Source organism: Spermophilus citellus (genome assembly GCF_964194105.1).
Source record: "Spermophilus citellus genome assembly, chromosome: 1".
Classification (NCBI taxonomy): Eukaryota; Metazoa; Chordata; class Mammalia; order Rodentia; family Sciuridae; genus Spermophilus; species Spermophilus citellus.
The window spans coordinates 40,284,086-40,311,836 of record NC_138182.1 but is presented as its reverse complement, the minus strand read 5'-3'; the positions used below and the strand labels follow the sequence as shown (position 1 = coordinate 40,311,836).

At 35.7% G+C, this 27,751-nt stretch overlaps 1 protein-coding gene and 1 long non-coding RNA gene across 2 annotated transcripts; one reads left to right on the top strand and one right to left on the bottom strand.

Moving 5' to 3' along the window:
* On the bottom strand, window positions 1–8,014 carry LOC308632004. Its single transcript, XR_014018413.1, has 2 exons — window positions 5,722–8,014; window positions 1–1,152 (listed from the first exon to the last, which is right to left on the bottom strand). It is a non-coding gene; the product is annotated as an uncharacterized lncRNA (long non-coding RNA).
* Window positions 5,290–27,751, top strand: ITM2B (integral membrane protein 2B). Its single transcript, XM_081263507.1, has 6 exons — window positions 5,290–5,601; window positions 21,555–21,683; window positions 23,484–23,690; window positions 24,999–25,109; window positions 25,699–25,849; window positions 27,013–27,751. The coding sequence occupies exons 1-6, from the start codon at window positions 5,485–5,487 to the stop codon at window positions 27,096–27,098; spliced, it is 801 nt and encodes a 266-aa protein (XP_081119633.1). The 5' UTR covers window positions 5,290–5,484; the 3' UTR covers window positions 27,099–27,751.

Sequence of the window (27,751 nt, the reverse complement as noted above, 5' to 3'; positions counted from 1 at the left end):
CTCTCTCCCTCTTCTTAGGCTGTTTTTATTCTTTCTCTTCTATCTTCTGAAACCTTTTATTCCTCCAACCAAAATTCTTCTTCACGAAACCTTACAAGGCTACTGCAGCTCATTCTAGACTCTGATATCTTACTACAAACAGTTGGTTTGTTTGCAGGGTATAGCTGCAGGTTCCAAATCCATGGAATCAATGGTAGAATGAAAATATTCAAGAAAAAAAATTGCATCTGTCTGATCACATACAGTCTTTTTCTTCTTGTCATTATTCCCTAAGAAATGCTACTTATATAGCATTTACATTATAGTAGGTGTTGTAAGCAATCTAGGAACATTTCCATAAGCTAGATGCAAACACTATGCCAGTTTTATATATGAAACTTAAGCATCCAAGAATTTTAGTATTCACAAAGGTCCTGAAACCAAACCTCCATGCAAACAAAGGTAACTGTATTGCCAATGAAAATACAATATATGATAAATTTTAAGCAAGATACTCAGAAGAATCTGGGTTCAGTGGGTTCCGTACTTTGGTCCACCTAACTTTGTGCCTTTTCTTTCTCTCTCTTTTTAATAAACTTTTATTTTTTTGAGCAATTTTAGGTTCACAGAAAAATTGAGCAAGAAAGCAGAGTTTCCATAAATTCTTGTCTCCACACACATACAACCTCCCCCACTATCAACATTCCATTCCAAACTGGTATACTTGTTGGAATCAATGAGCCTACACATTATTATCACCCCAACTCTATAGTTTATATTAGGGTTCATTCTTAGCATTGTGCATCAGATGGATTTTGACAAATGTACAATATATAGTATGTATAACAGTGTAGTTTCATACAAAACAGTTTCACTGCCCTAAAAATCCTTCATGTACCACCTCTTCATCCTTCCCAATTCCCAACCTTTGATCTTTTTACTGTCACCATAGTTTTGCCTTTTCCAGAATGTTATACAGCTATCATACAGTATACAGATTTTCAGATTGCCTTCTTTCACTTAGAGATATGAACTGAAGTTTCTATGTCTTCACATAGCCTGATGGGTCATTTCTTTTTAGTGATGAATAATTGTCCATCATCGGTATGTACCACTGTGTATGGGTTCATTCATTTCCTGAGGGATATTTGGATTGCTTCCAAGTTTTGGCAACTATAAACAAAACAGGTAGAAAAATACAAGTTATTTTTTTGATAGACATAAAAACAATTGTTGTTGTTCCACTTAGTTATACATGACAGTAGAATGTATTTTGACTGTGAACATAAGTTTTTAATTCCTTGGGGTAAACATCAAGGATCATGATTGCTAGATTGTATGGCAGAATATGTTTAGTTTTACAAGAAACTGTCAAACTGTCTTCCAATTGACTGAACCACTTTTCATTCCCACCAGCAATGAATTCGAGTTCCTATTGCTCCACACTCTCACCAGCATTTGGTATTGTTGATGAATAGGACTTTGGCCATTCAAATAGGTATGTAGGGGTAGCTCGTGGCTGTTTTAATTGTAATTCCCTAATGACATATGATGTGAAACATCTTTTCATATGCTTATTTCCATCTGAACTGAATATCTTCTTTGGTGGTATCTATTGAGATTGCCTGGTTTTTAATGGGGTCATTGCTTTCCTATTGTTCAGTTTTAAGAGTTCTTGGTGTATTTTGGATACAAGTCCTTTATTCAATATATCTTTGGCAAATATTTTCTCCTAGTGTTTGGCTCATCCTCTCATTCTTTTGATTTCACTCTTTTCTTTTGGTTTGTTTGTTTCTCACCATTTCCCTTTTCTTCTCCCCTTTTTAGTGTGAAGGAACATATTCTAAATAGGGATGCTCTTAGAAAAACCCTGCTCTGGAGTAGGGAAACCAAGAGAAGACAGATCCAGTTTTTTCACAATCAAACAAAACATCAAGAGATCTGCCATCATTGTTAGGAAAATTCTCAACAGCCTTAAATATTGTAGCCCAAGATTCTAAGAAAAAAACTCATCTAGTCCACCCATTAAGGAAAATAATGACAACTTATTATCATTATTTTAAAATTGAATTTAAATAACTGATATGATAAAGTAATTGAAAAGCATAATGCTATTGAGGTAGAAGGTGGATGATAAATATAAAATTGGGAGGTAAGAAGTTTAGAAGCAATAAAGGATGCCCAAAGTTATGAAGAACAGAAAAATAGTGCTAAAGTGTGAAGAGGCAAGTGGAAGTCTTCCCCTCTCCTCTAGAAGGAACACTTCCCTTATGAAAATTGAGACAAAGCCACAAGATGCCTAGCTAAAACCACACATTGGGTTATAGGGGAGGTGCCAAGAGCACATTTCAAAGGGCATATTCAGTCATGTTGTTTCACCAAAGACCCTATATTTGCAAAAAAAAAAAAAAAATGTTTTCCATTCATTCTGATAAACCTCAAGAAATTTCTCTGAAGAAGGAATTGCTTCCTTGAGAAAGAACAGAGGAAACAGAAACGTAAAGAACATAAATATAACAATAATAACCCATGTCCAGTCATAGCACACAAATCTAAATGAACTCTGATTCTAGAATTTAGTTCCCCAATTCCATTTTGTCTTCTTTCTCAGTTAAGTAGAAAAACAACCTCAGATCCTAGTGAAATCTAAAGCTAGTTTCACTTGAAAAACAGATTTTTTTTTTTTCTGGCTCTCTCAAAATCATCATGAAAAAGGAAAACAAAGTTTTTCTAAGACTTCCTTTATATTTGATAGTTAATGGTAACTTATGACTATGTTTTTAACTTTTTTGTTAAGTCACCAAGTCTCCTCCTCCCCAACTCCTTGGTTTCCAGGGTCAACGGGCAACCTTTCATAAATCACGAGACTGGATTTGCTATGTTTGGTCTTGATCCAGCTTCTTTATTATCCTGGCTGTTGTGCACCACACAGCTCTGTAGACACACCAGATAAAACAGAGAAACAAAACCAGGAGATTATTCCAGACTGTTTGCCAACTGATTTTAAACTGTTGCTCACTGCTAGTACACAACATAATGAAAGGTCTCCCATTCAGGCATCTGATCCTGGGATCACGGAGGATTTCTGGTTCTGTCCACCTCCTTTGTTCTTCCTTTGCCTCAGTTTCCTCATCTGTTTAATAGTGTTGTTCAGGAAGAATTTTTTCCCCTCTAATTCTCTCTACTATAAGATGCCTTGGGTACTTTTCTACCATTTCATTCTAACATAGACCTAGAAGTGTTAAATAAGAATTACAGTATGCCTTTGTTTTAGACTAAGCTCCTGCAGTAGACCCCAGCAGACCAGGCTAAAAGTCAAAACGGTGTCTCTCATGCTTAAAGCTTCATGTCAGCAAGCTGAAACTAAGGTATTTATTTGTTCTTAAGAGAAGTCAGGATTAGAGAGGTAACAGTCAAGCTTCCTAATAGGCATGATAGTAAAGTTCCCTTCGCCTTAATCTTTACACACAAAGAAGGTAAGCTGAAGTAAACTGATGTTAACCAGTTATTTTTCTACGTTCTGTCTCTTTGTCCCTGTGACTTTGAAATGACCCATTTCTTCTTCTCCTCCTCCTTCCCCTCCTCCTTCCCCTCCTCCTCCTTCTTCTTCTTTTTTTTTTTTTTTTTTTTTTTTTTTTTTTGTCATACTGGGGATGGAACCCCAGGTCTCTTGCATGACAGGCAAGTACTGTACCACAGAACTGTATTCCCAATCCCCCCCCCCCTTTTTTTTTTCCATCTGTAAACTAACCTCCTCTGTGGTCCTCATTGGAACTTATTCTATTTTATGGAATGAAATGTTGCTCAATTCTAGAATTGAAAGTAAAGCCAATTAAGATCCTTAAACTAACTTGTAATGGTGTCTTCTGACAGATTGATATATGTATAATTATAATCCTTCAGATCTTGCTTCCAGAATTCCTTGGTCTTCAGTTGGCATGTCTCAGGAAATCTGCAAAACTAGGGAGCTGGTAGCAGTACTTAACTTTGATGAATTAGATTCCACTTTTACTACCAAATGCCAGTTCACAAAGTGAACACCAGAGTTGACATCTGGCCAAGTGAGAACAACCCAGGGAGTTTAAATAAGTTGCTGCAACTCAATGGCTAGCTTATGTTAAATCTCATTACAACTGGAACCCAACTCCTACTCTCATTGAACACTTAATTCTTTCAGAATACCCAAGATGGCTCCAAGCCTGGCCTGGGTTTCTTTCTCAGTCCAAGATGCTTCTGAAATTTGTAACCTTGGGCTGTTTCTTGGGGATTTTGTGATCTGACTTTCTATGAAGATCTAAGATACCTAAGTCTCTCATTCAGCAGTCAAATCCTCAAAGACCTCAGACTCAACCTACTTTTCTCAGGGTTGACCCAGGCCAGAGTTGACACAGCTGGAATCTTGCAGAGCACAGCCACAAGTCTGGGGTGAACCAGGAGAGTGGACTGGGAGAAGGATACAGAATCAACCATTGTCCAAAGGGCCATCTGTGACACAGTCATAAACCCACAAACAGTACAGGCCAGTATCCTCCCTCTCTACAGAGGTTTCAGCTGTAAGTGAAACTTCTTCAAAATATGAGAATTTTGCTTTAGCCTTAAATGAGTAGTTTTCACTTTGCAGAAAAGGACCTTGCTTTGAATCACAAATCAGTCCAGTGTTCACATGGGCTTGTTCCAAGCCTGCACAAGAGAGGAACATTTTGTTTTACCAGTATGAGATGTTCAAAATACAAATCTGCTAAGAGGATTCATCCGAACTGATCTGGGACTAGGCAGGGCAGGCAATGACCTCCCCAGGGAGGGGAGAAGCAAGTCAGTCAGGCAACGCCCTTGGGCAAGGTCTGTGGAAGATAAAATCAGATCACAAATACAGAGCTTTGAACATTTCTGTGCTGTAGTGAATCGGTTCGCTAATAAATTGCAAAAATGGAGATCTTTCTAACACAAGAAGTCGTTGGCCCTTAGGTTCGCGGTGGGGACAGCGGACAAGGAAGAGGCGGCCTTAGCGCTGCCAGAGGTTAACCCATTGTGTGCGGCGAACCACAAAAGTTCACCCGATTTTTCCACCAACCTGCCAACACTGGGCCTGGAGGTAAACCGGTTGAAAGCGAAATCAGAACCGGAAAATCCAGGCGACCCAGAGAGGCCACCTGCCCTGCCCTAGGTACACCCTTCCAGCGCGACTGGTAGGGTTCTGCGCGCGGCTTGGGGGCTTGGGCAGGGTCTGGCGCAGCGCTCGGCCCCGCCCCTGCCCTCAGGCTCCGCCCCTCCACCCGCCAGCTCCGCCCCTCCCGACCTCAGGCCCCGCCCGCCCCCGCGCCAGAGCAGGGAGGCTGCGAGAGCCGAGCTAGTCGCCGCCTCAGCCGCTGCAAAGCCACCGGAGCTTCGACAGCCGCCGCTGAGTCGCGCTCGGAGCCCGGCCGAGGAGGCTGCAGCTGCAGCCGGGATCCCGCAGCCCGCGCCTCCAGCCCATCGCCGCCCGCCTAGGGCGCTCCAGGCCGCACCATGGTGAAGGTGACGTTCAACTCGGCTCTGGCCCAGAAGGAGGCCAAGAAGGACGATCCCAAGAGCGGCGAGGAGGCGCTCATCATTCCCCCCGACGCCGTCGCGGTGGACTGCAAGGTCCGAGCCCGGGAAGGTCGGGGAGCGGGGGCTGGGCCCGGCGGGGCAGCTGCGCAGGGTGGGGGACCCCGGGAGAGCCCGCGCTCCCCCCGCGGTGCGGCCGCGGTTCCTTCTTTGTACCGAGGTGCGTGTGCTGCGAGCGGCGCCCCCCGCGGGGTCGCGGAGCTGCGCGCGTCCCCCGTCCGCGTGCGGTCCTGGGATGTGCGCGGGGCCCGGAGCTGGCTGGTTCCACCTGGGACCGGCTGCGACCGGCAAAACAAGCCTCGCCGAGTTTGGCACTTCCCCTTCCCAGTATAAATAATGAGCCTAAAATGGCTGACATCATTCCAAGCCTAAACCACTGTTGTTTCCTACTTTCGTTTCCAGGCTGAACAGCACTTGGACTAAGTCCAGCAACTGCAAGCGTCTTAATTTAAAAAAAAAGCGTTTTCTTCTTTACCTTCCTTTTCCACAGCTCTTCGGTGTTGGCAGGTGAACTTCAGCGTGGGGTCTGGAGCAGGGGGTGAGGCGATAGTCGGCTAGGAGTAGGTTCTGGCTGTTGGTTTGATAATTAAAACTATATTCCAGGTAAAGGTCAGTAATGACTATGTGGATATAAGTGTAAAACCAGCAGTTGACATTTCAGTATTTTATCAGTGTCTTTGTGGGCGCCTCTTGTGCAAAGTGAAACCAAAAAAATTTGTCTCCAGCTCCTTAAAATTTTCCTTCGTTTTATAAAGTCCCCCTTCAGCCCTAAGTAAAAATCACAAGTGGAGCCGTTATTAACTTTTAGTGGTTTAAATATGAATATGATTTTCTCAGAAGTTTTGCCTCTTCCTACTAGATCTTTCTTTTAGGTTGCAGAATTCAGTACGGTTGAAATTAATTGTAGAAGTTATGTTGCTTAGTTTATTTTTCCTTAGCGCTCTTCAAGACTTAGCAGGGTAATTTTAGTTTTGACTTAAATCATTTGTGTGCCAACTATGAGTAATAAGAATTTTTATATGGTCTAATGAAAATTACTACTGAAAAATGGGCCACTAATATACTATAAATTTTTTGAGAATATAATGATAATCTGGATGTGCCTGTACTTATTTTCTGGCAATGTTGTAGTTAGAAATAACTGGGGTTGGTTTTTAAATGACTTGCCTTGCCTTGAAATAGGACAGTGAACTGATTCCCTAAAAGGATTAAAGGTTTTGGTTTTGGTATTAGTATTGTTTTCCTGAATCCATTGCAAACAGTCTTGGTCTTAAAAGAAAATGTTTGGAATGCACAGAGAAAAATTGCAGTAGCAAATTATCTTAGCTCTTTATTAATCTAACATACATGGTACCTGAAATAGATTAATATTCAAGTATCCAGTCAGAACAACCTCAAATATATATTTGTAATGCTGTTACATATGTATGTAATTTTTAAATCCTATAAACAAATATAACTCCTCCCATTTTAAAAAAAAGAGGAGGAGAAAGCATTGGATGATGTCATTTCATATAGCTTTTCTCTGTTCCACTGTAGTGAAGAAGATTTGAAACTCTGGACAAACATCAGAATTAAATTTGCTGAGTAGCTTTAAGTCTGACTTCTGACAGTTTTTGTTCTTTGTGAATTAGTGGCCCTATTTTCAGTTCTTAGACTTTCTCACAAATTCATCCTAATTTAAATTTTGTGGTTATTGCAGCTAATAAAAGTAACCATTTACAACTCTGTACTTTGTTTTTCATTTCTTATTTTCTCAGATCCCTATATTCAAAGAAAAATACTGGAACTAGTAGAGACTTTTCCTTTATAACCAACATGTTAGTCACAGATTCATTGGTAGATAGAAAAACAATGAATTCTTTTCCCACCTATAAGCTGAAAGACTTTTTTCTTCACTGGGTAACAAAATATTTCTCTACATTAAAAATAGGATTCTTATAATCAGTCACTTAATAGATTAAGGGAGACCTTACTTAATGACAGACGATTGAGAGAGAACTTCTGATCTCTTCATCTTAAAGCTGGGACAGTGATTACATAATGTTCTCTTGCTCCTTGCTGGTGACTATGTGGCAACCACCTTGTCTGACTGCCTGGACTGGGAACGGAATTAGCCGAAATGTGTTTTGCCTGGGGCATTTCCTTTGCCTGGTTGGTTGAGAGGATCTAGTGAGGCTAGTTAACACTAGTACACCCGAGTAAGAATTTTTAATACCTTTTACCCGAGTAAGAATTTTTAAGACCTTTTAACCCTCCTAGACCACAGTGTCTATTTACCAGTGTTTTTCAAAACGTGCTCTTGAGGACCAGTTGCCCTGGTATCATCTGGAGTTCTGGTTTTAAACTGCAGATTCTACTACCTTATGCCACAAGAATTCTAATCACTCTAGTCAGCTGTCTTATATAACATGTGTTCCAATACTTTTACACTGCTCCTGTCTTTTTTTTTTTTTTTTTTAGAGAGAGGAGAGAGAGAATTTTTTTTTTTTTTTAATATTTATTTTTTAGTTATCGGCGGACACAACATCTTTGTTGGTATGTGGTGCTGAGGATCGAACCCGGGCCGCACGCATGCCAGGCGAGCGCGCTACCGCTTGAGCCACATCCCCAGCCCCTGCTCCTGTCTTTTGCTGTTTTCCCCTCTACAGGGGGAGAACTACCCTCCAGAAGCAGTTCCATTGCTCTATTATGGTTTCAGCCTTGTCTTTTCAGTAGCTGTTAATCCCAGCAGCTATTTCTATTGATTATCTCAATCAAGTAGCTTGCATTTTTTTTTTCTCTTCCCCTAAATTTTCCTGTTAATTGTTTTCACCTTCCTATACCTGGCTTGGTGGTCACAAAGCTCTTGGAGGAATAGAAACACCAAAGAATCTATAGAATTCGTTTTGAGTGACAAAAAATGATTTTGAAATGATAAACACATTTTATGTTGTAGGTAACAATCCATTTATTTTATGTCTGTAGCTTTGAACCTTGGAGAATCGTTTGTATATGGTATATCAAAGAAAATACTGAATGTATTAAAGCAGAAGTCCCAGTTTTGTCATTATATAACTGCTTGATCTTGGGCTTAAATTTTAGTTTTCCTGTCTGTGAGATAGGGTAGGACCAGATGGTCTGTAAGGATTCTTCCAGTTTTTAAAATTCTATGGAGATGTTAGGATTGCATAATTTTATTTTGGCAAGAATTAAATTATTTTAATTGTGAAAAATAACAACTACTGCCTCACTCTAACTAGACTGTTCCCTTTCTTCCTTTCCTTGTTTAACATGTTAACATTTCTCCCTCATCTGAAGTAGCAGTGGCTGAAGAAAAAGGAGTTGAATAAAGGAATTATGTAATAAAGCAAATTTTCATTTTTGGTTACCTCACTGTAGAACAGACAAGTTGTCAACAACTCTTTTGTTGCGATGCCTGCTTATGAAACCTCTTTCCCAATATCAGGTCCTGAAAAAGCCTACGTTTGCTTCATTAGTTATCCCCACAAGCAGTTTTGCTGATGCAGAGTGTTGCCTGCTAAGTCCGTAGATGTCTTTAAAAGAAAGAGAAATAAAGTGCTTGTATAGGAGAGAAAATGGGGCAGGAAGGGAGCATGAGAGAAAGCCAAAGACAACTAGGCTCTGAGTTACCCATCACAAAATGGCTGTTTGGACCCTAGTTGTTTATACTTTTTGCACAATTGTTTATACCTATTTGCACAATTAGGACTGAAGGATTTCATAATACAGCCTATTGTTTATGGTAGTGATTTGTTTTTTTATGGGTTTTGTGGGATTGAGGGAGGATCATAAAATGCATAATAGGACTGAAATATATTAAGAGAAGGAATTGGAAACTTAATTCTCTTTAACCAAATACATATCATTACCTAGTTATATAATTTTGTGTTTGCAAACATTGGCCAGTAAAACTTTTATAGTCATTACATTTTGGTCTCCATGGATGGTGTCGCTATCTGAAGAGGGGATTTAGTGCTGAGAGATAAATGAATTGCCTCTGTGTGTCCCAAGTGCCTTGGCAAAACCTCCTGTGTTTGCATTCCTGGTACTCATCCCCAGCTGGACACTGCTGCTGTTGAGTGTGGGTGAGATTGCATATCATGCCATTGGAGGGCAAGATACCTGCCAGAAGGTCTCCCAGGATTGTAGTCTTCCCAGATAGACAAGCTAGTGTACTATCCTGGGCATAATCAGCCAGTAAGACTTCACGGAATTCAATTCTGTTGTATAAGAGGTTTATGTGAATAGAAGTTGTTTTTTGTTTTGTTGTGTGTGTGTGTGTGTGGTGTTGTTTTTTTTTTTAGCCAGAAATGATGAACACATTTCTGGCACAGGCTTATTTAGAATTTAATTTAGGAAGTGCTTATTATGCATTGCTAAGGCTTGACTTTTGTCCATAGGAAAAATATATATATAACTATTCTAACTGTGGGACATTTTCTTTATCACAGATAACTGAGTGTCTCTTCAAAAGCCACATTTTTTTTTTTTTCCGGAAAGGAAATTCTGAGTTCCTGTTTTAACTGAAGCTTTGTGAGCTGTTTTGTATAACATCATGTAAATGGAGATCCAGGAAAAAAAATTCATCTTTTCAATTAGGACAAATGAATTCACTCTCAAACTTTTTTGGCAAATGTGCTATTTTTATTGAACTTAAGGACTTTCACACCAAAGGACTTCAGGCCATAACTACTGTCTATTAAAGGATTTAACTATTCTGAATGTGAACTGAGGTGGTTTTTGTGTAAATGATCTAGAAAATAAACAATGAAACTGTACTTAAAGCTTGTGTAATGTATAAATATAGTTATTGCCAGCCCCTCTTTGCAGAAAGTTAACAATGAAAGTCTTACCAAATAGACAACTGAAAATTACTTTACAGATATTATTCTGAGGATATCCATCATTTTTAAAAATCTCCATTTAATTGTGATTATCCCCTTTAATCAGTAGTTGAGGTATATTTTTAGCAGCTTTAAGGAAATTAATATAATCTCATTCAACAATTGAATGAACAAGATTAAGTAATTACCGATTTTTAAATCTCTATGATTGATTGGTTATGCGGTATTTCTATAATTGTACATTTTGGGAACGTGGACTCTTTATCCTAAACAGAAAAATTTGAATCTTGAGTTATAGAAATGAGAAAATTACCCTTTCTTTGTATGATAGACATTCTGATTTTTTTTTTTACTTAATGCTTTTATCTTTTATTCCTGATACGTTTTCAGCAGTAATTTTGTGACTTAGAGCTAATATAAATATGACAAGAGAAATTAACATTGAAATAAAATTTGCAGTTTATAAATACCACTTAAAAGTAACATCTGGAAGTTTATTTGGAAAATTGACTCTAAGCATTGTGTTAGATACTTAATCCTTCCAAAATTTCAAATATTTACACAAACCTTTTGGGCAAAGTTGAGTTCCATACTTTAAGGAACAAGGAGTTTGGGTGGGTTTTTACACATTTAAATATTTAACCTTTAATGCCAAAATTATACATCAAGGCTTTTTTAAGAATAAGTTTTAAAATTAAGCTTAAATCTAAATTTTTCTCAACTTATCTATAATTAAAATTTTATATTACTGTTTAAAATTAATATAAAAACCAAAACAGGGCTATGCATGGTGTCACATGCTTGTAATCCCAGGGGCTCAGGAGGCTGAGGCAGGAGGACTGCAAGACCAAAGCCAGCTTCATTGAATTAGTAAGACCCTCAGTAATTTAGCAAGACCCTGTTTCAAAATAAAAAGAAGGGCTGGGGATGTGGTTCAGTGATTTAAGCACCCAGGGCTCAATTCCCAGTCTAAAAAACAAAACAAAACAAAACAAAAAAACCCCAAATGGTAAAAAATGGTAAATTTTGTTGTTAATTAAACCTCTTGAATCATTGCAACATATAAAAGAAGACCACATCTTTATGCTGGGAAAAACAATTTTGAGAGACAGTCTGTTTAGGTCTGCATTATCATTTTTAGTCTTTCATCTTACATTTTATAGCTTTCTCCTTCAATTCATCTTTTCATTGCTATTATTTTACTACTAGGAAATAAAATTTCCCAAGCTTAAGTTTTGACTAGGGCATCTAAGCATGTTAAGCAGAGATGGTACACTCAGTGCTCCTAAGCCCAAATAGGTGAATTAACAAAATGATTTTTTGCATATAAACAATTAGAATTTTCTTGGTTTTCTTTTTTACACTCAGTCTTCCAGTTTTTATGGTGCTGAGGATTAAACCCAGGGCTTCCCACACACTAAGACTGCATTCTGTCCCTGAAGTCCACCCTTAACCCAATATTCCTCCAGCTTTTTCTTTCATTTGTTTTTCAATCCTCCAGTTTGTTTGCAGTACTGAAGTAGAATTTAGGTACTCCTCATCCCTTTTTATTTTTTATGTTGGGCTGGGGCTGTATAGCTCAGTGATAGAGTGCTTGTCTAGCATGTGCAAGGGTCTGTGTACAATTCCCAGTGCTACCAATAATAATGATAATTTTTTTTTTTTAAAGGAGAGTGGGGAGGGGAATGTGGAGAGACAGGATCCAGCTAACTAGTCCATACTGGCCTTGAATTTGTAGTCTGTCTGCCTCAGCCTCCTGAGTTGCTGGGATTATAGTTATGTGCCTCTGTGCCCAGTCTAATCCTCCAGTTTTTAAAAGTGAGCTAGAAATCAGGAATTTTACTTGAATTTGTGCCGTAAGTTAGCCAGAAACACTGGGCCATTATTTTACAGTCTCCTTTTAAAGTAAAAAGCAGGCTGGAAAGTTATGACCCATGTGTTCAAATGTGGTATAATGCTTGTTTTCCCATAGCCTGTGAAGTAGGAATAATTTGTACATTTTTAAATAGTTGATGGGGAAAATCAAATGAATGATATTTCTCCCTTTTGTTCTGTGCCCTCACTGAATGAGGTGTGCTGTTGAGGAAGCAGTACTGTCAAGGATTCATTCCTGCAACATAAAAACCCTTAGGATTTAAAACTGGTTTTCTTCCCTACATAATAGGTGTTTATATAATTTTTAAAATTCAATTTTGGGTTTTACCAAAGTTAATACTTAGTTTTAAAATGCAAATAGTCCTGTCCTATCTTAGAGGAACATACTTTTAAAAAATCATAATATCGTTAAACATAGTTAAATGCACAGATCTTGAGTGTCCAGCTAGATAATTTTAAATTACACCTGAACTAAACAAAGATAAAACACTGTTGTCAACTCAGATGTATCTGATACTCTTAGAGTTTGTCATCCTCTCTCCTTAGAGACAATCACTGTTCTAATTTCTAAGCCCTTAAGTTAATTAGAGGAATCATGTTTACTCCTTAGCTGCTTCTTGTATTCTGCTTCCAGGGTGGCCACTAAACCATATTCTGCTTTTGAGAAAATTAGAAAAAAGTATCCTCTCTTGGGTTTTGGTGAATACAGTTGGGTGGATTTGACAAGCCCCACTGATCCCCTTAGCTAGCATCTGTGTGCAAGAAACAACCTGCCCAGACCATACATGGTGATCTGAGCTATGTATTTCTCTAAATCAGGGTTCTCAAAACTTTGGTCTCAGAACTCCTTATATTAAAAATTGTTCAGAATCCCAAAGAGCTTTTGCCTTATGCAGATTATATATCTTGATATTTTCAGTATTACAACTTAACATATTTAAAATAATAATAAACCTTAGTATGTTAACATATAACATTTTTTGATTTTTTTTTTTAGTTGCAGATGGACACAATACCTTTATTTTGTTTATTTTTATGTGGTGCTAAGGATTGAACCCAGTGTCTCACACATGCAAGGCAAGCACTCTCCTGCTGAGCCACAACCCCAGCCTCCATAAATAACATTTTTATGAATAATAAAATTTTCTAAGCAACCAAAATGATTTAAAGACTAAGCATTGTTTTACATTTTTAGAGTGTTCTTTAATGAATAGCTCAATAGCAGTCTATTGTGATATCACATGTTTAGCTTCTGGAAAGCGCTGCACACCAGTAAGAATGAAAGTGAAGCAGTGTCAGTGTTTTATTATGGAAATAGTTTGACCTTATGGACACCCCCACCCTCACCCCAAAGGTCCTTGACCATAGTTGAATAGCTACTTTAAATACTGGCTTATACTGCTCTTTCATAGTTTTTGTTTTGTTTTGTGGTTTTAGATATTACCCATAGATATATCTAAATGGAAGGTGACTAGTTAGCCCTTTCTTTGTATTTACATACTACACATGTAACCAATTTTTCTGGGTATGGTTATAGCAATTTCTGGTTAATTATATCTGGTTGGGTGTATATTGTCCAAATGGGACATTGTTTTACTTTATTTATTGCCCAAGTTAATTTGTCTAAGCTATCTAGTCAGATGCTGACATAATAGCTCCATGTTTTCCATAAGTCGCCTGTGGAGGCAGATGATAGACCTTATTAGCTCCAGATATTTGTAATGTTACACAAATCATTTCTCTTAACTCCCCTGAGCTATGTTAGGTTTTTCTGTAAAAAATGATGTATTGGGATAACTGACTTTTCATGGTCCTTCTTAGGGGATTTTTTTTTTCTTTCTGATAACTGTATTGATCACATATCCAGGAGCAACTACTCCATGGTCAGACAGCATATGAAGAATTTAAAAATTCCTAAGCATCCCAGCCTTCCAGAAGCACATGGTGTAGCTAGGAAAGACCTACCAGTTATGTAAGCAGTATGTACCAAATTAATCACAACCTACTTAAATGTCTATGTCTGCTTTCACAAGAAAATCATGTCCCCTAGTCCAAGAGTCTGAAAAATAAAAGCAAGCAAATAATTTCACTGAGTATTTACAGTCCACACATTTGAGTGCCAGGCATTAGAGCCCGAGGGTCAAAGCATTTCTCACCAGCTCCCTATAGAGAACTATGATATCAAGAACTATAGTTTTTTTTTTCCTAGTTAGTTATTTTGTGTAACTTTCAAAATTTCAAACTTAGGTGAAAGATAATCTATAACTGTCCAAATTTAAATTATTATTTTATATAGGCTCGGGGTATAGTTCAGTGGTAGAGCTCAATCGGATTCAATTTCCAATATTATAATAAGTAAACACTCCTCCCTATCCCCTCTCTTTCTTGGCAAGCATTCTGTTCTGCATTTCAAATGGAATTACACATATTTGAATATGAACAAGTGATATTTATCTTGGTGAATGACATTAAAGTCCAACATTTATACAAAAAATGAGTCCAAAACAGTTTTGCTTTTCTTTTACAATCCTGACAATTTTATAATGAATTATACAGGAGTAGAGCATTCCTATCATGCTTTAAATTTTTTGAAAGGTAGTTGACACGGGAACAATATGATCCCAGTGTGATTCAGTCAGTGGTAGGGAAAAAAAAAATCTGTCATAACTAATTTAGCTTTCCCTGGGAAAGGTTATCATTCACAGTGAAGAACATTTGCCTATAATACCGCTGTGTACAAACATCTGATTGTGCTAGTCTAGGCTTCTTTTTCCTATTCTAATTCCTTTTAACTCCCAAATATGAATTTGAAAGTCTGCTAAAATTTCACTTCATAAACTACTCTTGCTAGTACAATTCTATCCATAGATTGAATAAATACCACATAGAAGTGATGGTCATCTTTTCAACTATAGAAAAAAGCATAGATTTTAAGGTATTCTTATAGTAGTGTTTTACTTTGTACCACATACTCTGCTGGTCACTAATGGTACACATGTGATTAAGTTATGATCCAGCCCTAAATGCTTTTATAGCCTGCCTGATTTTTTTTTTTAAGTTCTGACCTATTTTTTTTTACCTAGGCCTGTGCTAATTTTCTCTGGTGCTGATAATTTGATTCAGATTCCATAGATTTCTCACAAGAGTTAAGACTGTTATGCAATAGCTTTTTGGTTTTATTTTCTTCCTCTATTGCTGCTATACTTCGTAGGATTTGTTAATAAAAAAAATATGTTAGTAAAATACTTGTAGACATTGTAAATGGAGAGTGTTCTCTCCCCTTTATTTAAACTTCCCCCATTCCAAATGCAGAATAAGGGAATAATATTATTGATCATAACGTTGGTGTAATTACCAACTTTGACTCAATACTAATTAACTTGGCTGAACAAAAGCCAGTCCTGAAAAGGTCAGAGACCTTTGTGAAATATTAAGCCAGCTTTCTGTTTCTAACCATATAATGCCAATCACTTGGAAAACTGCTTCCTGTTTATGTGTCAAACATAATATTTTCCATATGGACTTCATAATGCCAGTTAAGACAATAGCAGTCCTATTTGAGAAGGCAAATTAGGAAGCAAAATTCAGATACTGATTTAAGTGGATAAGAATACAGTGCAAAGACATATTTGGTATCTATAGATTGTTAACATCTCAGCTAGAGAGTTTATTTTACATATAGCAGATATATTTGGTAATTAAGGCTGTTAATAATGGACAGATCACTAGATCATGTCTTTTTGATATTTCTGTATTAAAGAAAGAAATCTAAGTAGAAGTTAGGTCAGTAGAACATCTACCAGCCTCTAAAACCTAGAATGCAAAATCTTTTATATGGAAAAGTAGTTTAAATTGTTTTATTATATAATAAGTTTCCAGGAGGAGCCTTATTTAGTCATAGCTGAAAATGAAGATCAGGGTACAAAATCAAGCAACACTGTAGAAAAGAACATTGTATTGTATGTTTGATCTTCAAGCAGCAAGAAAAATGTTGAGAGGAGTTGAGAACACCAGAACATTTTAAAAAAATGTGAATAAGCAAATTTTAAAAATATTGGCAGCTGATTTTGTTTGGGGAAATATGTGGTCCAAACAACACATCATGGGTAGATGACCTATGTATACCTGAATTTACATGCATTACATGTCTTACATGTTTTGAAATGTATTGTGTTTCTTAGCAGAAAAAAAATTACTTCTCAAGATTTAATAGCCCATGATATTCTGAGTAAATTATGTCGGTACTTTTCCATGTTTCTGTTTTATTTTTATAGTTAAAGTGTTTCTGTGCCATTGTGTATGTGTTTCTGTCTCTTAATTTTTAAACCTAAGATATATTTTCCTCTTTAGTGTAGCATTGCTGTTTTAATAATAGAAGATAGTGCATCTGAGCTTTGAAAATGTCTCTTACAAGCTTCATTTATCATATTAAAAAGGTGCCAGTAGAAGTGCCTGAGGATGTGAAGTGATTTGTTAGTTTGAGAACAGAATAAAAAATTATTGGAAAAAAACATTTTATAAATTTATAACTCAAGCACATTTACTGAAGCCTCTTAGAGAACTGATTGAGATGACCTGATTCTTAACTAATAGAAGTAACAGAACATAATTTATATCTTTCATTTTACAATATAGTGGCTAAGTAATTCTACTTTATCATCCAGTAAGATTTATTTGAGCCAGAAATTAGTATGGTGCTACAGTGAAATACTTTGAAAGCCCTGACTTTGTATATCTGCCGTTTCTGTATCTGCTATTGTTTATAGGCCAGCATGTACTTCAGTGTCTTCATTTATAAACTGGGCTAAAATCTGGAGGTTTCAGGGAGATTAATGAGATGATAATTGTACAGCACCTGTGGGAGTTCCGTTACCTTATAAACACAATTTAAGGTGTGCCAGTTTTATTACAGTACAGGGGTAGGAAATGCCTGGGTGACTTCTATTAAATGAGGCCAGGTAAAGTTATATACTCCAGTGAAGAAGTTCCTGCTGCTTAGTGATTTTTTTTCATTGTCCTTAGTTATGAAATATTCCAAGTATATGAAAATATAGAGAATATATAGAGAACCTATAGTATATTTTATTTTTAAGGTCTTAAATATCATACTTAGTATTCTTAAATATATACTTATATATTGTACAACTTGCCTTTTTTTTAAGTCCATTATTATGTTTAATTAAGTCAACAGGGCTAGTTGATTCTTTTTAACAATATTATATAAGTCTGTAACACTTTATTCTCTTTTTTAGTTGTTTTTTAGTTGTAGTTGGACACAATACCTTTATTTTATTTTTATGTGGTGCTGAGGATCAAACCGGGTGCCCTGCACGTGCTAGGGAAGCGCTCTACTGCTGAGCCACAACCCCAGCCCCAACATTTTATTCTCTTGATGGACACCTTCCCTTTGTTCAGTTCCTTCCCCAGCACTTGGTATTGTTAGACTTTCTTTATTTCCTGAACTCAGTTGATGTCTTCCCCATCTTCCACGTTGAAATTAATTGTCATGCAGTACAACTTACCCATTTTATTTGTACAGTTTGAGTTTATGGTAGCAATGTAAAGTCATGAGTCCACTGTAAAAGTCAAGATAGGACATGTTTCCATCACCCTAAAATGATTCTCATGCTTCTGTATAGTCAGTTTTTCCAGCCTCTCACTATGACAACCACTAAGCTGTATTTTGTCACCATGGTTTTGTCTTTTCTAGAATTTCATAATGAAATCAAATGAAACTCTTTTGTGTAGGACTTCTTTTACTTAGCATGTTTTTGAGATTCAGCCAGGCTGGGGTGTGTTATTTTTATTCCTTTTTATTGCTCTATTTCATACTGTGAATATATCACTATTTATTCATTTACCATTGACAGATTTTTTTTTGTTTGAGGCTATTTTTAATATACCATTATGAATATTCACGTAGACATCTTTAAGTAGATTTTGGATATTTGATTTTTAGCAATCTTGCTGATTTGTAATTAGTTTTGAATAATCTGACTTTCTCAGATATTATGCAAAGATTATTTACAAATAATGACAATTTTTTTTCTCTTTCTAATCCTATACCTATTCTTGTTCCTGTTCCTTGTTTACTGACTAGGACCTCTGGTAAAATGTTGAAAGGAAACAATTTTAATGGGAATTTCTCTACTCCTTACTTGAAAAGGCATTATATAAATCTGAAGTTTTACCAGTAATTATGAGATTTGCAGAAGGATAGTCATGGAGCTTTTCTTCAAGTAAAGCTTACTCTTTTAAATGTTAAAATCTAATCACTTAAGAATACTTTAAATCAAAACTTAAATCTTGAATGTATTTTAATCCGTTTTTCATGACTCACATTATGAGACATTTGTCTGTCATACATAGTATTAATTCTTGACCATGAATTGCTCATGATATGAGCCATGTCTTAATCACATTTGAATTTGCCACAGGATCTAGTGCCGTGTTGCACACAATAGGCCTTTAATAAATGTTGAACTGGGTTAAGTAAGGCTATCGTTTTTGTTAAATTGTCAGTTTATTGTTGCATCGTGAATTATGATTCCCTCCTGCATTATCTTGTAAGTTGCTGATGTAACTTTTGCAAATCATAAAAAATTTAGTAGCCAAAACTTTTTTTCTGTATCTAAGTTTTGTTCATGCATCAAATATTTTCATGCCTACTAAGTGTCATGCTTAGTTTTGAGTTACGAGTAATAGAAAATGACTGTGAATGGATATTCCTAAGAACCTTATAGTGCATCAGGAAGAGAGAAGATCTGTATGTGAACTTTTGTAACACAAGATAGGAAGTGATTACTAGGAATGTAGAGAAGGAAAAAGAAATTAGACTTTGAACCCTTGGTAGCTCTTATGAAGCTTCTGACTATGGTGCATGGACTTTGGGTTCATAATTTGATTATTCAAAGACTGTTTATTTTCTCATTCTTAAGCCATAAATTTCACATTTTTGAGTTACTTAATAAATGACCTGTGAATAATTGAAGTATTTTATAAATATAATTTTTCAAGAAATTGCTATTTTTTTCTTTTATTGTAATAATTCTGAAAAATGATTTTTTTAATAACATGAGAATTCAGGTTCATACCGTGGCCTGTAATGGCCCTTTGTAATCTTCCCCAGTTACTTCTAATTGTCATGTCTTGACCCTTCCCTATCATATTGGGTACTCCAGCTAAAAATAGCACATAGTCCTTGGAAATGTGCATTCTTGCTCCATGATTTTATTCATCCTTTTGTCTTACATATAATTTCTTTTAACTCAATCTTCTGCTTTGGTAATGAATATTTATCCTTTAACATTCCACTCAAGTTATTTTCTCCCCAAGAAATCTTCTTTCCAATCTCATCCCTAATGTGCCCGTATCATATTTACATTCTTTACAATTGTAAATGTCTCTGTTTTTCAGACTGATCCAATTGGTCTTTTCCTTGGCAGAGGCTATCTTCCCAGTGCCTACTTGGCACTTGGTAGATATTTACAGTTTTTTTCTGAAAATTGTTGTTTGCTGAACAGTTAACAGTTTTTTGATATATCAAAAAGCTTGAAAACTTGACTGTTAAGGCTGAATATTCTTTTATAGGTATCTGCCTGGGGTCTTTGTCTATTTATGTGCTATTAAAAGAGAAAGCCTGCTAGTTAGGGTGGGTGTGTTCATACATTTGACTGTCTCAGCAGCTGATACCAAATGTTGGAAATGACTTATTTCCATCTGTCATGCCCATCCCCCACCCTGCCTCTGCCCTGAAATTATGTTAGGAACAATTTCTTATCTCCCTAGATATTTGTATCAGACTAGGGCTCAAACAAAACAGACTTTATTGTTCAAGAGTCATAATACCTAGTAACTCCCCCGTATTACTTTTAACTTTATTTTCATGTATGTCTTCCAGGCTTATCTGCAAGTATACTGCTTCCCAGTGGTATACTCAGTGCCTTAAGTGTGCACACTTGGCATATGAACAAGTATCACAGCAAAATGTAATACTCATAGTGCTTGATCTATCTGATTCTTAGATTAAACAGTATTTGTTAAGTGTTAAAGTCTGTCTTTAAAAATAGAACCTCATTCAATCTAGGAGCATACTGTTACATTGCTCTTGGTTGCTGTAACATTTGGGATTGAATTTTTCCCAATAAAATCAAGATAAAATTCCTTATCTTGGAATTGAAAACATAACCTTACTCTCTTTCTTAAGGGATTGCTTCAACCACATATATTTTCTTGGTCTGATAACCTCACAATATTTTTGTTCATCATTAATACAGTTTTTCTGTCTAAATTTATACATACTATTCTATGGCTTAGGTTAAGTCTACTTTCTCCCTTAACATACTCCATATTAGGTTTTAATTTTTAATTATTGAATTAGTTTTTTTAATTAATAACCAGTCTTTTTCTTTTCTGCTGCTTTGATTTTGAATAAAATGAGGAACTTTAGCAAACTGTTATTTAATTTAGAACAATGGAATTATAGGGTTACTTCTGAGTAACTTTGTGCTCTTTGAGATTCTAATTGTTTAAAAAATTTTAGCATCGTATTGTCTGTTCTGTCCTTTCTTATTTTCCTGTTACTTGTTCTTATGGATGAATCAGGAATGGTTTTATGCCTGGCATGAACTACTTATAGCAGGGTAACACATAATTTTGAGACTGATCTGATAAGATTCCCTAGATCTGTGTAATACATGAAGCTTGGTATCATAATACTGCAAGACAGTTGTAACCTTTTGTGAATTTTTAGATGTTAGATAATAGCATCAAAAATGCATGGAAAATAGAAATTATAGAGTATATCATTGCTTTAGACATGATTAGCAGATATGGTATTGAAAATTAGAATCGGTTTAATTCTCCTTAGGGACCAGTGTCCTCCAGATGAGCAGGCCTTGAGGTTATTATTACTACCAGTTATTATTCCTGGGTTGATTTTGATCAGGGTCCCAACTCTTTTTTTTTTTTTTTTTTTTTAAAGAGAGAGTGAGGGGGTGGAAGAGAGAGAGAGAGAGAGAATTTTAATATTTTTTATTTTTTAGTTATCGGCGGACACAACATCTTTGTTGGTATGTGGTGCTGAGGATCGAACCCGGGCCGCACGCATGCCAGGCGAGCGCACTACCGCTTGAGCCACATCCCCAGCCCCTAACTCTTTTGGTCTTTATGTCTTCATTCATTAAAACAATAATCCTTAAGGTTTTTCTAATTCTGAGCCTTTTGTGATTCTGCTCAGAGATATTAACTGTCCATTTTATATCTTAGGATCCAGATGATGTGGTACCAGTTGGCCAGAGAAGAGCCTGGTGTTGGTGCATGTGCTTTGGACTAGCATTTATGCTAGCAGGTGTCATTCTTGGAGGAGCTTATCTGTACAAATATTTTGCACTTCAAGTAAGTGGAAAAAAAAATTTTTTTTTTTTTTTGGCCTTCCCATCATGTGTATCAGAAAGATTTCCTAACTAGTCCTAAGCTTCTACTTGCAGTCTGTGGCTTTTAGCCAGAATGGTGGTCCTGTTTTAAAGCTGTATTTAAAAAAAAAATCTTCTAATCATATGTTTGCCAAAAGGCAGAATAGCAGTATTTTGAGATGTTGCTGACTAAAGGGTTTAGACTGTTGGGTAATTTTTCAAAATTGACTTGACTTCATTTTCCTAGTATAACTAGCGGCTGAAAGGTATAGTATCATGAATTGCCATTTGAATAAATACATTAGCCACAAATACTGTCTGTTGATAGACAGTATTTGTGGCTAATGGGTAAACCAATTTGATTTACCCCTACGATAGCCATTTGCTCTTGAGCCCAGACCAAAGTCATTGATTTCTTTAAGAGTAGGATAACTGCAGCAGTGATAATATAGTAACCTAGGGTAAAATTTGCTTATAAGTTAGAATTTTTAATAGTAATCCCAGTGAATTGAGACATAGGTTTTTTTCTTTCAATTAATTATGACTTCTTTTGTGTATATTCCTCTAGGCAATCATGCAGTAGGGCTTTTTCTCCCCTTTAGGAATTTTGCTGTAGGAAATTAAGTTTTTTATGACTATTTCAAATATTTCAATGTTTCAGAATTTTAAGAAACAGTTGAAAACTAATTCACTTTAAAAATTGAAGTAACTAATTTAGAAATATAGAATGAATAAGTCTTATGCTTTTTTCTGTATTGTTCAAGATGACAGCATGTTGATGGACATTACTGAAATACCAGTCATTATTTTTAATGTCTTTTTAGTTAATGGGCCAGCATTTATTTATTTATTTACTTATTTATTTATTTGCAGTGTTAAGAATTGAACTCAGTGCCTCACACATGCTAGACAGGCACTCTGCCACTGAGCTACAAACCCAGCCCACTAGTCATTTTTAAAAATATAATTTTTTATAAAAATACATGTGATACAGACAAAAATCATTTGGCATTTCTACTGTTCAGAGATAACATTTGGCGCCAAAACATTTTGTTAATAGGCCTCCAGTATTTATTGTATATATGTATACTGTAAACAACCCCCCCACATGTACACACACATGAAGTCTATATTTTGGTTTATTTATCATCGAAATGTAAAAGAGTTTGCAAGAAAAAGGCTATTTAGGTAGAGGTTGGAACTTGGCTTTGTAGCATTTTCAGAAATGCTTACATTTAAATATAATACAATTACAAAGATTTACTATGTTTTTCACTTAATTATGATATAAAGGAAAAATCAGATTTACGTGTACTTATGTGTAAAATTCAAAAAATTATCAGTATTGGCTAATAAAGGAAAAATCATGTAATAAGTAAACTATATCAAAAGCAAGTTCTTTCAGACAAAAACATGACTTGTTTCTTCATATATTCTTTTGTGAAAAACAGTGCCTGCAGGTAGAAGTAGGCCTGTGTGTTTCTTCACACTTACTTGTCACTAGATGAATAATTTCTCCTACACTCTGTTTTTATCTACCACAAAAAGTAAAGGGAAAAATCAGCTGTTTTTCTCCTTCTGAAGCCATTTTTTTTAATATTACTTCAGAACCTGATCTTAAAGAATGTGTTAACTCTGTAATTAAACTGTCTGACCTGTCATCTAAAAGTAAGAGTTTGCAAGCAAAATGCTATTTAGATAGAGGTGGCAGCTTAAGTAATGCTTACATTTAAAAACCTGTCTCACCCTGAATTGCTGAAATGAGTGTTTAAACTCTCTATAGCCAGATGACGTGTACTACTGTGGAATAAAGTACATCAAAGATGATGTCATCTTAAATGAGCCTTCTGCAGATGCCCCAGCTGCTCGCTACCAGACAATTGAAGAAAATATTAAAATCTTTGAAGAAGATGCGGTTGAATTCATCAGCGTGCCTGTCCCAGAATTTGCAGATAGTGATCCTGCTAACATTGTTCATGACTTTAACAAGGTGAGCCAAGTGTCCAGAATTTTAAGAATGTAGGTTTTTCGTTTGTGCTTTTTGTAGTTTAATATCAGTGTTTGTTAAATTTTCTATTTAATTTTTACTTTTAAAAATGGAATTGGATTTCTTTGCTTTCTCTCAAGCAGACCCCTAGGGACCTGGTCTTCTCACATCTTACACCCATTCTTCCCTTGCCTTACCTACTGTGAAAGCCCACTTCATGGCTGTTCTTCCTTTGCTGGCAAATTATTTTTATTTTTTTCTTACTCCTGTATTTTCTTAGAAGGATGTAATTTGTGTTCCCACTTCTTTATAGAATTTTTCAGAAATTAATTATTTATTGATCTTTGCCTAAGTTCTCATTCTGCATTTCCCCCCTACTTTTCAACATTTTTATGCAATGGAAAAGAGTTGATGTGATATCCAAATCTTCCAATCCGGCTCCGACATTTTGCCATATTTACTTCGTCTTTATTTTCCTACCATTTGACTATTTACCCCTGAATACTTAATCTGTTACCTCTTAAGAAAAGGGATATTCTTCTACACAACTACAATGTCATTATCATGTCTAAGAAAATTAACATATTATTTAGTTATATTAGTTTATATTTCAATTTCCCCAGTACTTTCGTCCTAGGAACTTGCTTCCTCAAACCAGGATTCAGATATTCAGAACTTCATTGATTGCCTGTGGTTTTGCCATTTTGAACATTGACATGTATCCCTGCAGTTAATTTTGCAGACATTTCATATAAACCATTTTGAGAAAATACTTCAAGTTAAAAAACTTAGCCAAAGCAAACAGTAAATAATAGTAGCTAACACCGAGTTCTTAGAAATCTCAGTGTTGTAGGGTTCACTTTAACTCTATCCTCAAAGCTATATTGTGAACTGGGCTTTCTCATCTGAACCACAGAAGACAAAATCATTTTAAGAGGTCGTTTTCCCAGTGCTCTAAGGATGGTGCTAGTATTTCACATACATAAGAGAGAGGGGAAGGGGTATTTGGGCTTATAAATGAAGGGCACCAAATCTCCCAATCCAATGATAGGTATTTGTAATTAATTTTAATAGGTACTATTATTACTTATTATAGAAACAAGCCCCTGGTAAGAATTTTATTTACTAGCAGTAATTTTTTCTCCCCCATTCCTATTTTCCTATCTCACCAAATTCTTAATTTATTGAAATACAGATGATTGATACATTCTAAAGTCAACCCATTTTATTGGTACCAATTAATCTCAAAAATCTAGTTGCTGCCTGTCTTACAAATATTCATCTAACTAGAATGCATCTTTTTCTTCCCAGAAACTCACTGCGTATTTAGATCTTAACCTGGATAAATGCTATGTGATCCCTCTGAACACTTCCATTGTTATGCCGCCCAGAAACCTGTTGGAGTTACTTATTAACATCAAGGTATAAAAATGTTTAGTATTTTCATTAATAATATTGTCACAGTGTCTTGGAATTCTCTGTTGAGAAATTAGCACTATAGGAACCCATCTTACCAAAATATAACCAAGAGTTTTACAAAGAACTACTCAGACTCATAGCTTTTTGTCTTCTTTAGTTTTTGAAAGTTTTATATTTTGAAATTAAAATACAATTTCTGAAGTTTTCTTAAAGGACTAGAGAGTAAGTCTTAGCCAACTACTTAATTCTGATGCCATAGACAATATGTAAGCAACTAGGCATGACTGTATTCCAACAAAACTCTTTGTTTATAGCTGGGCATAGTGGCCTGCACCTATAGTCCCAGCTATTTCGGAGGGTGAGGAAGGAGGATCACTTGAGCTCAAGATTTTGAGGCTAGCCTGGGCAACATAGCAGGCCCTATCTCAGAAAACGAAAATCCGTAAGAAAATATATATAATATATATATATGCTAGATGGTTAGTAGTTTGTCAATTCTTGTATAATACTAAAATCTCTAAGAATTGTGTCCTTTTTTCTAGTTTGTTCAATGTACATTTTGAGGTTTTCTTATGTTATTTTCTAAATGTAGGCTGGAACCTATCTGCCACAGTCATACCTGATTCATGAGCACATGGTTATTACTGATCGCATTGAAAACATCGATCACTTGGGTTTCTTTATTTATCGACTGTGTCATGACAAGGAAACTTACAAACTGCAACGCAGAGAAACTATTAAAGGTAATACTTTTTAACTTTAAAAGTGTTGGCAGAAAATTCCATTATGCCACTTCATTGTGTTAAAATATTTAGACGAAGCTTGATCATCGTTTTCAGTATGCTTGCGGTGAGAAAATAAAATGATATTGTGTCACTATGTAATACTTCCAGATTTATACATTCGTCTTAATTCTAAATATACCCTTTGCAGATAGAGAAAACAAGTCAGTTTGAAATGGCATTGTCTTGAAAAAAACAGGTGTCTCGCTTTCCATATAGCTGCCTAGTCTGACTTTCTATCCCCACCGTGTCTCATCCATTCTGATATCCGGAAGGTCTCTTCAGACCAGATCTTCACTTGTATTTTCAGTGATCTGGATCATAAGCAAGCTGTTTTTCTTTTAGATCACATTGAGGATAATCATACTTTAGTTAGAAAAGAATTAGGGTGAGGAATTAAGAGCTTTGATCCAACTAATGTCACTTTGCCAAATCACTTAATCTTTGTTTTCTCACCTGAAAAATAAGGATAACAGTATGTTCCTATTTTCTTTCTATTGTAAAAATAATACAAGAGTACCTGTGACAGAACTATAGAAATCAAGAAGTGCCATTCAGATGCACTGTGGTATGACTTCTTTGTGTCACCTGGCTTTCCTGGCTTTTATTAACAATAATAATACTGTTCTCTTCGCCTGGGGCTGATGAGTCATCTGAAAACTACCACTTGATTTCTTAACAAATTTTAAAATTATCTTGGTTCATAATTTTTTTAATTTGTTCTTTGTAGATAGGTTCATAATTTTTTAAAGTCAAAACTGATTCATACAAATGGATACATACAAAATACATACCGAAATTTTTCCTTTTTATTGTATATTTCTCAGTTTCCACAAATGTACACATGGTCATGCAAATACTACCACAGTCAAGATGTAAAACATTTCCAAAACCTTCAGGTTAAAAAATTTGCAAACAATCTGGAAGTCTTATTATTGTTGCTATGATCTGTGAAGATGCTTAATTCAGAAAAGGGAGAGAAATTATCTATAATGTAAGCAAAGCTATAGAAGTTTATGGAATATAATGAAATGTTTTCATGTATCTCAAACATTATCTGAAGATTAATGTGAGTATTTTTTATTAAAGAACCAAAAATTTAAAAACTTTTTTCTCCCAAACAGGTATTCAGAAACGTGAAGCCAGTGATTGTGTCACAATTCGGCATTTTGAAAACAAATTTGCCGTGGAAACTTCAATTTGTTCTTGAACAGTCAAGAAAAACATGAAGAAAAATTTAATACCACAGCATAACCCCATCCTTTGTATTTTGTGCAGTGATTATTTTTTAAATCTACTTTCATGTAAGTAGCAAACAGGGCTTCACTATCTTTTCATCTCATTAATTCAATTAAAACCATTAACTTTAAAAACATCTTTTCTTCTTTCTAAGTGTGGTGTCTTTTATATTCGAATTAGTAATTGTATGAAGTCATGGATAATACTGCACTTCACCACCAATCTTAGTGTTAGGATGAATTAAAATTTTTAATCATTTATCTGGATTTTTATGTTTTAATTATGCATTTTCAAGAGGAGGGGTTATCTAAAGAATAATCACATATGTGCATACATTAAAATGGACCACAGTGACTTATTTGTAGTTGTTAGTTCCCTGCTGCCTAGTTTGTTAGAGCATTTGAGCACACATTTTAATTTTCCTTTAATTAAAATGTACAGTATTTTCAGTGTTGCATTCAACTATTTACAGTATGATTTCCACCTTGATGTTTTAATATCCTAGGCATATGCTGTAATAATATCTTAGAAAATGTTGGAGTTTAAGAAATAACTTGTGTTACTAATTTGTATAACCCATATCTGTGCAATGGAATATAAATATCACAAAGTTGTTTGACTAGA